The 13,486-nt window shown below is 33.2% G+C and overlaps 1 protein-coding gene across 8 annotated transcripts in view; it reads left to right on the plus strand.

The window, feature by feature from the left end:
• LOC128868579 (phospholipase D2) overlaps positions 1-13,486 on the plus strand; it is a 62,690-nt gene that overhangs the window by 20,477 nt on the left and 28,727 nt on the right. For 2 of the 8 annotated variants that reach the window (XM_054110835.1, XM_054110836.1), the window contains exon 2: positions 4,343-4,503. The exons of the other annotated variants lie outside the window; for them this stretch is intronic. In XM_054110835.1, coding sequence (XP_053966810.1) covers positions 4,410-4,503 — 94 coding nt within the window. In that variant the 5' untranslated portion in view covers positions 4,343-4,409. The remainder of the gene's footprint in view (positions 1-4,342; positions 4,504-13,486) is intronic. 8 annotated transcript variants of the gene reach the window in all.

A 13,486-nucleotide genomic window follows, 5' to 3' on the forward strand; every position in this document is an offset into this window, starting at 1 on the left:
CACCGCAATGTCGGTCACAAGAAAATAAATCGCTTTTTTACAACTTCCACTACATAAACGCTAGTTGTTAGAAAATATTTTCATGTATTTCAAATATGTAAAACTCTCACCAAATCATGGCCAGTAATTGAACTTTCAGATGCTTATGACTATTTATAAATGTATAAATATTGTCAATCCACAAAACGCAAAATAAGGTAACAACTTCAATCACTCAAAAAAAAAAAAAAACCTTGAGATAATATGGTTCATTGCTCTTGAGGAAAACATTTGCGTTTTGATGAAAAAAATCTACAAAAGGCCCACATATTTTATGGGGCTACACTGTCTTGTCGTACGTGTAGGTAAAAAAGTTAAATTTCAAAATAAATACTAAATAGTAGTAGATTCAATATTCAATAAGAGCCATACAAAAATATTTTTATTATTATTATTTACTAGGTTAATATCAAATATTAACGCGACTTGAAACAAACACACCAACTGCCAGGGCCTAAAATGGTATATTAAATATGTATGGCCACACTTTTGAAGCGTGTTTGCAAAATTTAAAATAAATAAAAAAAAACCGCTGTTATCAGATAAAAGCCGGGTAGTACCAATATAATTAAACAGCTGTTACGCTGTTTATATTGTATTAAGAGCCTTCACTTGAGCTAAATAAGCGGTTTTGTGTTCTCTCAACAAACTCACTCACCAGCTGAATACCCATGAAACCGCAATTCACATGTGCGCGTAAGGCGCTGGTTACAAATTTATGAATTTTCGAATAGCAACATTCACTACTTCGTTTTATGATTTTGACCTCTGCTAGCAACATAGAGTTCACATTACAAGTTTCTCACAACAACAACTTTTTTTGTTGCGCTAACTATGTCAAGATTTGTGCTTTAGTTCTTATGACTTTATTTAAGTAATCTGGTGTGAACACTTAAAAGCAGGCGAAACTATTGCAATTCAGCACCACCAACAACTATTAACCGTAATGCACCATGGTTTGTTCCAAAAACGGGCAGCATTTAGAAAGAGTTAATACAAAGTGATTCCCGCGTACCAAGGAAATACTAGAAGCGCTTAGCTGAGTACTTCTTAGCCACATGGAGCTTTTTCGTTACACTTCCCTCCATAAGATTAGCACTTGCTTGCAGCACTCACTTGCCGAGTTATCCTTCATTTCTTACAAAAATACGAAAATGTGAAAGAGTTCGTCGTTGACTGGTTAACAACTTGTATTCTTATTCTCTATATCATTCACAAATTACCTGAATACAATATTCTCCGCCGAGTATTTTCCTTCCTTCAAAAAAATTCCGGTTTCATAGGTATACAGCTGCTGCATGTACATTCAGGTGCTCTCATTTGGATAGGCACAATATTTAGGCGTTCAAAAACTGAAATAAAACAAAAATATATGTACGGACAATTTGAAAAAATCGAGTCAGTTCTTTTTAATGAGTTTAAATTTCATACGTAACTCTTTAATCGAAATATCTATAGATTTTCGGCGTTGATTCCATTGTTTTACTTACGCCTTTTACCACCAAAAAAACAACACTTCCCTGTTTCAATAAATGATTGACGTTTGGTATGTCTCTAAGTTTTTATTTTGTTGATGAATATTTTTATAGTCGAACATTTTTTAGATCTCGACTCTTTCCAAACTCTTGCTTTTCTTGGCCCAGAACAAAAATGATTCTTTCATCAAATGATCCCCTCGGGTCGGTTTGCCGGGAGGTGGGTAATCATTGGGTTTATTATATTATTATTTCACAATTATTGATTGCCTTGAAGCTGTGAGCTCTTTCAAATTTTGTCTACCAGCGTTTAAGCATTTCCTCTAGACAGCCCCGTACACTTTCAGAGAAGGTTTTGCATGACTTTGAGTCTCAGTTTCAACATCTCCTTAGTTTCACATCCATTTCCAAACAATTTACAGCCATCGTCAAAATACACCATATTTTGACAAGTTTTGACACTTTCGATTTTTTTATTCAAATATTAAAAGTGCTTAAATACATTTCATTCAATTACACCCAGTTACAACTATCAAGTAATATTTTCCTATTGATTATAATGCCACAATATCAACAGGAAATAAATACATAAATATACTGGAAGACAGCTGACAGCAATTTACATATGTTCACCACCCGTTCAAATTTCTGGAACAAGATGAGAAGTTTTTTCTTTTGAGTCGTCGGCATTACACATCTTATTACGCATACTTTTTTTATAAAAAAATAGTTAGTTCATACTACAACAAAAACCATGTCACGCAAAGTATCAAATTTTGGACAACATTTATAAAAATTCGGCAAATTTTCATCGAAATTTCCTACTTTTTACTCAGAATCTTTAGATAAAATTCAGGTATACTGTTTTGTAGCTCATTGAATTTTGATAGAGTCTAAGAAAAAATGTCGAGCATGCGTTAAATATTTGGCGAACTCTTTCCTTTGTCGCTGACTGTGTATCTAAATATTTGCTAATCTTATTCTCAAAAGTTTTTCCAATATATAAAAGATATTCTTGCATTTTGCCCAGTCACTTGTTGCGCAGCAGCAGCAGCCGGCAGCTATGCAACTGTTTACATTGCTTTTACGCATTCGCCAATTTTTGCTGTGTTGTGCTTGCCACGTGTGAATTATAAGTAGAAACAAAAACAAAAAAGAAATGAAAATTATGAGTATATTATAAAAGAGTGGCAGTTCATAAAATTATATTTATATGCATATTTTTATGCCTAATCCAGCAGAAATGCGCTCTCAAGTGTTTATTATTGCGCGATTGGCGAGAATGAAACGAACGACTTTGTTAATTTTTTCCTTTAGGTAAACAAATTTCAAGTGCTGGTATAATTTCACTGTGTAACAAAAATTTTCTCATGCAATACCCCCATTTTTTTTTTACACTCGAATCATTTGTTTTAAAAAATTACATTTTTTTGAGTAATACTAATTTTATAGTTAGACTATTTGAGTATATTTCTAAATTTTAAACTAGGATTCGAGTATAGAGTAAAATTTTTATAGAGATTTAGAGTAAAATTTATAGAGTAAATTTTAAGAGTAAAATTTTTATAGAGATTTACTCTTGTTGAAATTAAGGTTGAATGAAGAACAAATACTTGAAAGTTTCCCTTGTCATCTGAGCAATATTTTGCGTGTAGATTTCATTTAAGATTACATGATTTTTGCACAACATTTCTTGTTTTTGAGAATATAACTAGTGTTTGTTCGAGAACTAATTTCGTTTAATTTTTTCAAATATTCAGCGCTGCTTTTTTTTAACATTAGAGTGCTTTTCAGCTATTATATCAACAGGCTAAGAACCGTTTTTGAAACTTTCTTTTAATGTGAATGTTACGATATAGGCAGTCGCAATAAACTCCATTTTGTTTTCACAATATTTCCTTAAATATTTATTTAACACTATTGTAGCTGGCACTGGTGTATGCAATTAGATTTAATATACATAATTTTTCCTAATGAATAATAATAACAGTAAATTTATTTAATAGCAATGAACACGTGGCAGTTGCTTCCTAGACTGAAAGACTGAAAAGCAAAAAGGCGACAAAAATTGTACTGCCCAAGGAAGTAGCACTTGAGGACTTGTTTAAGGAATCTCCTTTTCCTCCTCCTCCAACACACTGTATCAAAATACTTAAAAAAAAAATCATTGAAACTTGTCAATCAGCTGTTTACAAGCAAAAAATGTTAAACGAAAATATCAATCGCGAAAACGCAATTTTAACAGACAGTCTGTCAACAGACATGTGACAAAAAAAAATTGTCGATTCTTTATCCCAGTCAGTGTATTTTTTTCAGGCGGGCTACTACAAATAGCTATTATATTTGATTGTATATTTAAAAAAAACCTCGGGAAAGTGTTAATTTTGAATGATTTTGTATACGCAGTACTAAGGTTTATTAAAAAAACAGAAAAACCCAGTTCTCCAACGCAACACAACACACATTCGAAGCGATATTAGTTTACTTTCAAGGTGCCACCAAGTAATTTACCGGAAAATACACAACTATATTAGCAAAAATAGTTTCACATAAAAATCCAATTAAATGCCCAATTTGCAAATAAAAATAGCTATTCGTGCACAATAATTAGTGTAAATATTATCAGACCAAACAAAAGAGCTATGCAAAATTCATGTCGGACGTTGAAAAGCGAAAGTGCCCAATTAACGCGCGAAAAAGAGCCGAGCAGAGCGTTTTAGTGAGAGAATTGACAACTGCTTGTGCACACACACGCATACATGTAAAGAGTGTTATCAGCATTAAAAAAATTGTCATAGTGTTTAAGATTTAAAGTCATATTTTTACAGATGAATCAATTTAAATAGTAAGGAAAAATAAAGTAAAAAAATAAGAAATTGCTAAATAATCGCCGACATGATGTCTGTCGAGACAGAGAAAATAGACGATAGTCGAATGCATGAATTGCGACGCCACAGACGCAGCATATCGCAGCTGATAGCCAATATAGGTAAATGGGTAAATATTATACGATTTAAAAAAAGTATATACACATATTTTTTAATGACAACTATAAAATGTAAACTTATCTTGTACTTAATTGTGAGTTTCGCGCCCTCAGAATGGAGTGATTCCATCTAAAGCCTACTTTGCTCGAACTTTGCAGAGCTTTAAGCCGTTAAATTGCTGTTTATGCTTCTGTTCGATCTACATTAGAATGTGCCGTGTGTGTTTATTTGGAGTCCTTACCACCAGAATCATGTTTTATTTTAAACATATGAATATACAGAAAATGTCAGAATAAAAGAACAGCACTAGCTCAAGACCATCTGCTGATTTCAACAACAAACTAGAATTAATTACAATATTTGCTAATCTTATATTGGAGACCTTACCACCAATTCTCTATTGACAGAATTGAGCAAGTACAAAATGCTTTCCATAGTTCTGTTAATACCTCTGCTAGTACCTCTCTGCTCACTCAACATTGATGGCCTAACAGAGAATGTTATATTAACAGTGTTAGTTATATTAGAGCATTACTAAAGAATGTTAATGGAATGAAATGAAAGGAATGAACGGCACTAACATTCTCTGGCATTGCAGTACGTTACATGTTGCACATATAAGTTACTTTCAGGCATCGACCAATATGGTCGAGTTGTATTTACAGAGCGGTTTCAAGAGCAGTGATCCAAGCATTTTGGGCATTGTCGTCAATTCTTCTTAAAATTGATTTAATTGTAGGTAACATAGTGACAAGTAAACTGGTTTATTTGTAGGTTTGAATATAACAAGATGTAAACTGAAAAACTCTTTTTGCAAAATTAATAGTTTCGAGGTTTACTTATTGTGGAAAACTTTGGTATAGTTCTTTAAAGAGATATGTGTTTTGTTCTTTTTAACATTTTTACAATTTGTTCTTAATTTTTTTGGCTAAAATGTACTTTAAAAATAGTTCCTGTTTTTCCAAAATTTTTATTTAAAAAAAAAAATTCTTTTTTCTCAATTTCAAAATGTTTTTCAAAAGTATTTTCATTGTTTTCTTTATAAATAACTGAGACTAAGCACAGGAATCCTTGCAGGTGAGATCCCCATAACTTTTCGGGCTATATTGAAATACGTACAGCAAATTAGTGCTAAATAGTACTTAAGCGAAGTGAGTCAGTGAAAGTTTACTTCTTTAAAAAAAATTATAAAAATCTTAAAAATATATTCGGTTCATATTTCACTTTGAAAAGCTTCATACCGAAATTTTCAACATTAAGTAAATTTCAAAGCTATTTAGTTTTTTACACAATATTTTTTCAGTTTACTTCATATCAAATCAATCCTACAAATCTATATATTTCTAAAAACAGTTACGACAATTTGCGACAAAATACTTGGATCACTGTGCATGAAGTAACTCTAAGTTCAAAAAAAAAAGAGGGAACGTTAACTGAGTTTTCTATGGCAGAATTCTCCCTCCCTTTATTTTTAAAATAAATCCATAATTTCTATATTGGCAATAAATAAATTATTGGAAATTATATGGAAACAGCTAATGTTGAAAAATTAAACAGAAGAAGCCAAATTGGTAATAAATTTCAATACTTCTATGTAAAATTAAAATTTTCAAGCTTTATTTCATCAAAAAAATATTGCGCTCATCATAGTAAAAATTCTGGCTAAAATCTTCACTTCACATTGGCTATAAACACAAAAAGAATCAAAAGTAGTGGCCACGTTAAATTTTAAGAAAACAGTTACTTCCAGGGCAGATTTTCTAATTTCTTAGCCAGTTTTAATAAGTCACATTTCTTCTTAAACTAGTTTTTTTGAGGCTATCCTATGCAGGTGGGCTGTGAACGTCAGTGTATCTAATATAAATTGACCGAAATGCCATTGCAATGAACTAACCGCTTTTTTTAACTAACGCATTAACAAATACTTTACAAAACGTTTTTTGTTTCTCTGTTTTAAGTCACGCTTCTTCCAGCTTACGCCAAACTTGAATGCTGGCTTACGAGTAGTAACAAATACATGCTCATGCACGCAGGCATAAGTCTATAAATATTTAGATTCTCGTATAAATTTATAGTTACTCTCGGTCTTCCACCACCACTTTTCTTTTGCTCTCTGTTGCGGTGACGTCATTCTGCCTTTTATTTACCTCTTTCATATCTTTGCGCCGCTTCGTCAATATTGGCATCGTTGTGTGGTTATGTTTTTTTTTATTAATTCGTCAAACAGGTGGTTGGGAAATTACCGATATTCAATTTTTTTAGTGACGGCCGCGAGCGCACAGTAATATTTAGTGCGTGCACATACACATATTTAAAAAAATTACAAGTGTGTAAAAGTAAGCCCGAAATCGAAAATCGCTTGTGCCAAATTAGAAGTTGAGTCATTTGTTCGCAAAAGAACGCAGAATTTACGCATGGTCGGTCAGGGCTTGCTGTAAGGGAAAGAAAAAGTTGCATATTTGTACTTACTATTTGCATACAAACATATGTACAATGGAACGTGTAAAGGTCAAAATAAAGATTTCCATCAAGCAAAATCATTCTTTTGTTTAGTAAAAAAGTTAACGAAAAACAAAATTGGATGATTAATTTCGCGCCACCTTGTATGCATGTAGATCGGATTGTACTGGATATTATGTTGTTGTAGCAGCATAAATATTCTCCATAGTTACATACGGGGAATGCTAATGAAGTGACAGTCCTTGGCCGGATATAAATCCGGGTCGTTTCGGTAACGTAGAACCGCCTGTCGTGGTACGGGATATTATCTTATTATTTATATCTTATAATTTGCTTAATTTACTGCTACTTATACCTTTTTCCCAAATTTTTTTGCGAATTTTGTTTTAGGTTCCATATTTGAAAAAAGATTAATTGGTGTCTACGCATTCTAGAGAACTTTTATGCTTCTTCCAAAGTAATCTTTAAAAAATCTCTGTCGTCTTTTCCCAATTTTCCGGCTATGCGTCTTTTACAAGTCCAAGTTTGACAACCAAATTGACCTTTTATTCAGTGTTGATTTTTTATGTTGACTACTCTAGAAAGTTTTTAGCGGATCGGATTCAGTCGGTACAAATTTTCAAAAATGCACAACAACATAATTTTTTACGCTACAATCCCGATTTTCTCAAAATCGGTAGAAAATTACTTGCAGTTCTCAAGCAACAGGCAAAAAAATAAAAAATTAAAATTTCCAGAGTTTAGCGATTCCATTTCAAATGATCGCAGCATTTCGGACATCGCCTTAAATTTTTCTCGAAAATTGGTTTATTTGTAGGGTTGAGTATAATAAAAAGTTAATTTCATATTTTTTTTTTTCAATTAATAGTTTTGAGATTTACTCATTGTTACAAATTCTGTTATGGAGCTTTTTGAAGTGAAATATATATTTTCAGTTCTCTTTTTAACATTTTTTAAATTTACTTTATGGTTTAAAACGAATTTTTAGGTATAATGTTTTGGAAACATTTTTATCTTTCTGTTAAAGTATTTGCTGGGAAAAATGTTTTTTGAAAAAAACAGTGCCCCAGAAATTTATTTTATTTATAGTGCAAAGTAAGATCTTCCGAATACTTTGAGATCTGCAAGAATTCGCTTTCTTTTAAAGCGTTTAATGTTTTTCGAATTGGTATTTACGCAACTATTTCTGTTCTTGTGTAACTTTCCAATAGACCACCAACCAATCTAACTATATTAATTAAATTGAAAATACCCCAATACATGTAAATAAATATAAAAATTAACTCAAAGATTTAGATCTGTATTTTCCGCAATTAATTTCCATATGCACAATGATTCATTAAAAGTTTCTGTAAAAATGTAGGCTACTAAGTGTCAAAATTAATTAAAAATTACCGCCACTATTTAATTTGTGACTCTATTATTAGATAGCCACGAGTCGCTATACTGCAATTTGTTCAAGTCTTATCAGATTTTTTTAATTTCAGCAGCAGTATTTTATATGTGAGTATGTATGTATGTATATCCATAGGGTAAGGATATAAGCAAAAAAATATTTAATGCGTCATTGCAGAAGAAATTATAATCTCAATATCTTTTCGGTGATTTTTGTTTGCCAAATAAAAAAATATGCTCGTATATCAAGAATGCGAAGTGGAGATAAGTGTTGTTAAGCGCCTCACATTTGAAATGCCAAAGCGCTTATGTGCTCTACTTTGATAACGTCTTAAGTGTTGTTTAATAAGTGTTTCTTATGAGAAGGGGTGTCTGTGCTGAGAAGTGCTTTCTTGATTTAGTTTACATCACAGGCTGACGGAGTTTATAGTAAATCTGGCGATTTAGTGTGCATTTCCTGTCACGTGCGCTATATTTAGTATACTACGCATGGTCAGACCCAATGAATTTTTTACTTCTGGGATTGCCTTCGAGTATAAGCTAAGAACCAAGTGGTTTTTCAATGCTCCAACGTAGATATTTTATAGCATCTTCAGGTGAGAAGCATATCATTCTTAAGAAAACGTGAATTTTTTGCCTAGGCCAAACGTTGTGGTTCTCAACTTGACCTTAAATATGATTCTCAAGTCGGTGTCAAACTATTAATTCCAAATGTTATAAATAAACAATTTTTTTTAATACATATTTTCATTGATTTTGCTGTTAATAATAAAAAAGAAACAGAAAAAGCAAAAAATTGTAGCAATAAATAAAATTCAGTCAATAAACTTTTAACGATGTAGGGCGTCACAGTTACAGTTTCGATCGTTTTCTTCCATGCTGACGGCAGTCCCACCACCACTACAGCAGTTTCTCTCCATGCTATATTTGTTTAAGGTGGGCATTATACATCTTTGTTTTTGGTTTTAAATTTTCGGATACAAAAATATATTACACTTTTTTATAGTTCTAAACAGGTCGACTAATTCACTTTCTTTAAGAACTTGAGAATTCAAATTGATAATGCAATGCAGAAATATTTTTGGAATAATTTTTTTTTTTTTAATTATAATCTGGTAGATAATGTATTGGTATTTTTTTTTAAATATGTCCGCCGCGGTTACGAGCCCATTCGATTAGTTCAATTTTTGATCACTTTTTCCAATAAATCTGAATAATAAATCCAAGTAAGCCCAATCATCTGACGCATCACTGCAACCCTTACAGACCATTGGAAAGTATGGAAAAATGCAGCTAGACTCAACCTGCCCTTCAATCCTATCTGCAGAAGCTGTCAAGCAGAAAGGGCGAAGCAAAGTCTTTTCCACTACTTACGTGAATGTCCAGGGCTAGCTAGCGCACGACTCCGCTCCTTCGGTAAGCCTTTCTTGCAGCAAATTAATGAGATCTCAGACATCGTGATAAAGAATTTGCTGCTATACTTGGATCTGACTTAGAACAAAAAAAACATCATCACACGGGGACAAGTGGTGCTGGTCACTAATTAGGATTATTTCAGTGGAAATACTCAACCACTTCAACAACAACAACAATCCCAATCAGCAGAAATGCGACGCAAACGGTGATCAATTTGGTTTCAAAAATGTTCCAGCTAGTCGAAGGACGGAGACCATCAAGTTGAGAACGATGATGAATCGACATTTCGGTGTCTTCTTCAACCCTTCGCTCTATGATCTTCGCGAACCGACTTATTTATTATTTTTTTTACAAAGACAATTTCCATAATTCGGAAGATTTTTTTGACGTTAAACGATTTATGATGACTTGCTAAATTTTACTGAACAGAAATGCAGTTTGCAATGCACAGTTTGCCATTTTCAGTGGTCAAACTATAGTTTTCGATATCGAGAGTTCTCAAGCAGCTAACAAAAAAAAAAACACCGTTACATGAATAACATAATTTTTTTCAGGAATATACATATGTATACCACTTGCTAATGCTGCCGTTTCTAAGAGAAAAATGTTTATCTCAACTTCACCTAAACTTGCCCAACACTGCTTCATATCGATTGGAGAATGACATTAGAAATAGCGTGAGCAATGTAAATAGTTCAAGAGTTGCAGAAAAAACTCTTTATTGTTTGTCAGATAGCATCCAATAATGAATACCATGCAATATTGCGCCTATCAGAGAAGCGTAACATGAAACTGGTGCATTTGCGTGAGAGAAATGTGAAATAGCGTAGAGGAATGCAAGAAGAAGAAGAAGAAACTACACAAACAACACACGAATAAGTTGCACTTGTGCGACGTCACACACACAACGATTCTTTCAAATTCACTGAGGGTATGAAATGGGTGTCACATTTGTACTCTTTACATCATGGCTGTACATTTAATAGCCAGTAAAACCCATGTAATTTAAAGAAGAAGTTATTTATAACACTTTAGCAAAAGCCACTTCATAAAGAGGAACCCCCTTTACTTGTTTTTTATCTTTTGTTGTAATTTTCGCGGAAGTTTACTTACTTAGTATTTATCAATGCACCTTAGTTGTATCGATCATGAAACAAAGTCGCACTACTTCATGCTTACTGGTTGGTTGTCGCACAACAATAAAAGGCATTGTCTTGTTGAGTTTTCTATAGGCACGAACTTACAGCGCGCAACAAATGGTGATAGCACATCAACAGTTTGACCAGTTTTGAATATTTTTCTGTTTCTTCTTTGAATGTTCATTATTTTTCATAAAAGTATAGCTCATTGTCTGACAAAAACCATATAAATCCAAAATGGGAAATTGTATAGAAAAACTAGAAGAATTACACAAAATTTACATCTCAATTCAATGGTTTTTAGTGAGAATTTCTACAAAATTTATGGATACGCAATTCTATAGCTTATTGATTTTTATTATAATGAAGTGCAAGTTTCAAGCTGCTGAAAAATTCCGTTAATTATTTATAATTTTTTCCATGACGGTGTTGCGCTTTTCCTCCATATAAAAGAAAAAATTGTTGTGCGTGCGCTGTGCAGGGCACACACGTCTCTTGCTAGCACACGCATCCACACTGGAGGTTAGCAGTGCTAAAATGTGTAAATGTAATTGCAAAAAGAAAGAATACACCTTGAAACTTCTATGTGAGGGGGTGCAGGGATTAGGCTCAGACTACTCCACGAAGGACAGCTACAAGGTTTTAAGTGTCATTTTTCTGCAATGTTGCCATCGAAAATTCCCCTAATCCGCTTAAATTACAATATGAGAATTAAGTCTAGTGTTCCTGAGAAAATTCCGAATTAGGTCATTAGTCCACCACAGTCGATTAACGCCACCGTCTGTCCAGGCTATTAACGTGACTCTCGCACAAAGTTGAATTTTCATTAAATTTTAATTTTTACTAGCTTGTTTTCTGTTATATGCATACTTAATTACAAAGTACTTTTTATAAATAAACAATTTCCAAAACTACCAAGAAGCTGTCTCTACGATCAGCAACTTCAAAATGAACTAATAACTTTAGAAACCAGCTTCACCTTGGCCACCTGCTTGGGCGAGTTGAAAACGTCCGATTGTCGCGCTGGTCTCGAACATCACTCATTACTCACTAGGTCAGCTGAGAGTGCTGTAGGCGGTTTGTTATTGTCAGCTGTTCGCAAAAAATATAATTAATTCTATTGTGTAATCAGCAGTAATTGAAAATGTGAATGTTTTAAAATGTCATTAACGATCATTTAAATAGTGAATGAACTTTTAATAAATAAATATTACTAAAACAAAAATACACACGAATATTCAAGTGACACTGAGTGTTTGTTCAGAAATATACAGAAGTAAGAAAAATTTCTTGAGTGCACATCAACTATTTATTTTGCGAAATGCTGCTCTAAGCTTCAGCCACCTTCAACAGAGTAGTGACAAAACTTGACCTGCTACCATTTCATTGCTTCTAAGAGCTACACCTACCGTTTTTTTTTTCTTTTTCTCATTCCGTTATTCCTCCAACCCATGCCTAAGCTATAGGCTTCATTAAAACTCTGCTAATATTCCATTTATTGCGTCTTAGTGGCGTTTCTGTTCTTTGTCTTTTGATTCAAAAGTGTGGCTATTTTTGTTGTTGTTGCTTTTTGTGCTACTAAAAGCGACACTCTTTCATTATTTTATTGTCGTTTAATGACCTCATTTCCTGCAAAAAGAATGCTACAGTACACATTCGAGTACCCAGACCTGCTTCATTAGTGTGGCTATTGTAGAGGCGACCAAATTCTTTTATTGCATTTTATCTTCATAACACAAGTATAAAAACAAAATTATTGCGACCTGTTTTATTTGATATTTTTGTATTTAATGCGTTTTATAAACAAGCAACTTTGGAACGAGTGTGATTGGCATAATTATTTTAGTAATTTACGTGCAAACGTAAACAAAGGGTCTTTTAAAAGTGACGCCTAAATGCCAATGGGGGATAATTTCAAAACGGTACCTTTTTAATGTCATCTTTGTCATTTGTCAAGTAGATAGTTATACAATTTTACACGATGGAGCAACGCGTTAAAATTATTGAAACTTATTATGAAAATAGCTGATCTTTAGGAGCAACTTGTCGTACAATTCTTGATTTTTTGTGTAGAAACAATCGTCCGAATGAGTTGACAATTCAAAGGTTGGTGAAAATAAGTGCGTGTAGCGTAGTATACATAACAGATGTGAAACTTTCAAGGCAGACAAAGAAAGAGCGAGCTACCCGAGCGAGAATGAGAGAGAGAGAGAGAGATAGAATATATCTGTCTGAATAAATTCACAATATTTGCAGAGAATACAAATAGACAAAATTTACAAAAACCGGAGACGCACAAACGCAGCGATTCCAGGACCGCAGCAACGGCACAAATTACTGCAAGGCAATACCTATAAATCCGACGCCGGAATGGATAGCACTTTATAGTACGCACAGGCACTAGCAAGGAAACGGAGATAAGCGCCAAAAAGTAGGCAGAAAAAAACGCCCCAAACAGTAGGCACCAAGGAAATATAACGCCAAAAAGTAGGCACCAGAAATATATTTCCTACAAGTTTGCAGCAACAAACAAGCGCTAAAAAGTAGCCAGTGTTATTTCTCACTAGAAATTAGC

Source organism: Anastrepha ludens, chromosome 6, assembly GCF_028408465.1.
Source record: "Anastrepha ludens isolate Willacy chromosome 6, idAnaLude1.1, whole genome shotgun sequence".
NCBI classification, from domain to species: domain Eukaryota; kingdom Metazoa; phylum Arthropoda; class Insecta; order Diptera; family Tephritidae; genus Anastrepha; species Anastrepha ludens.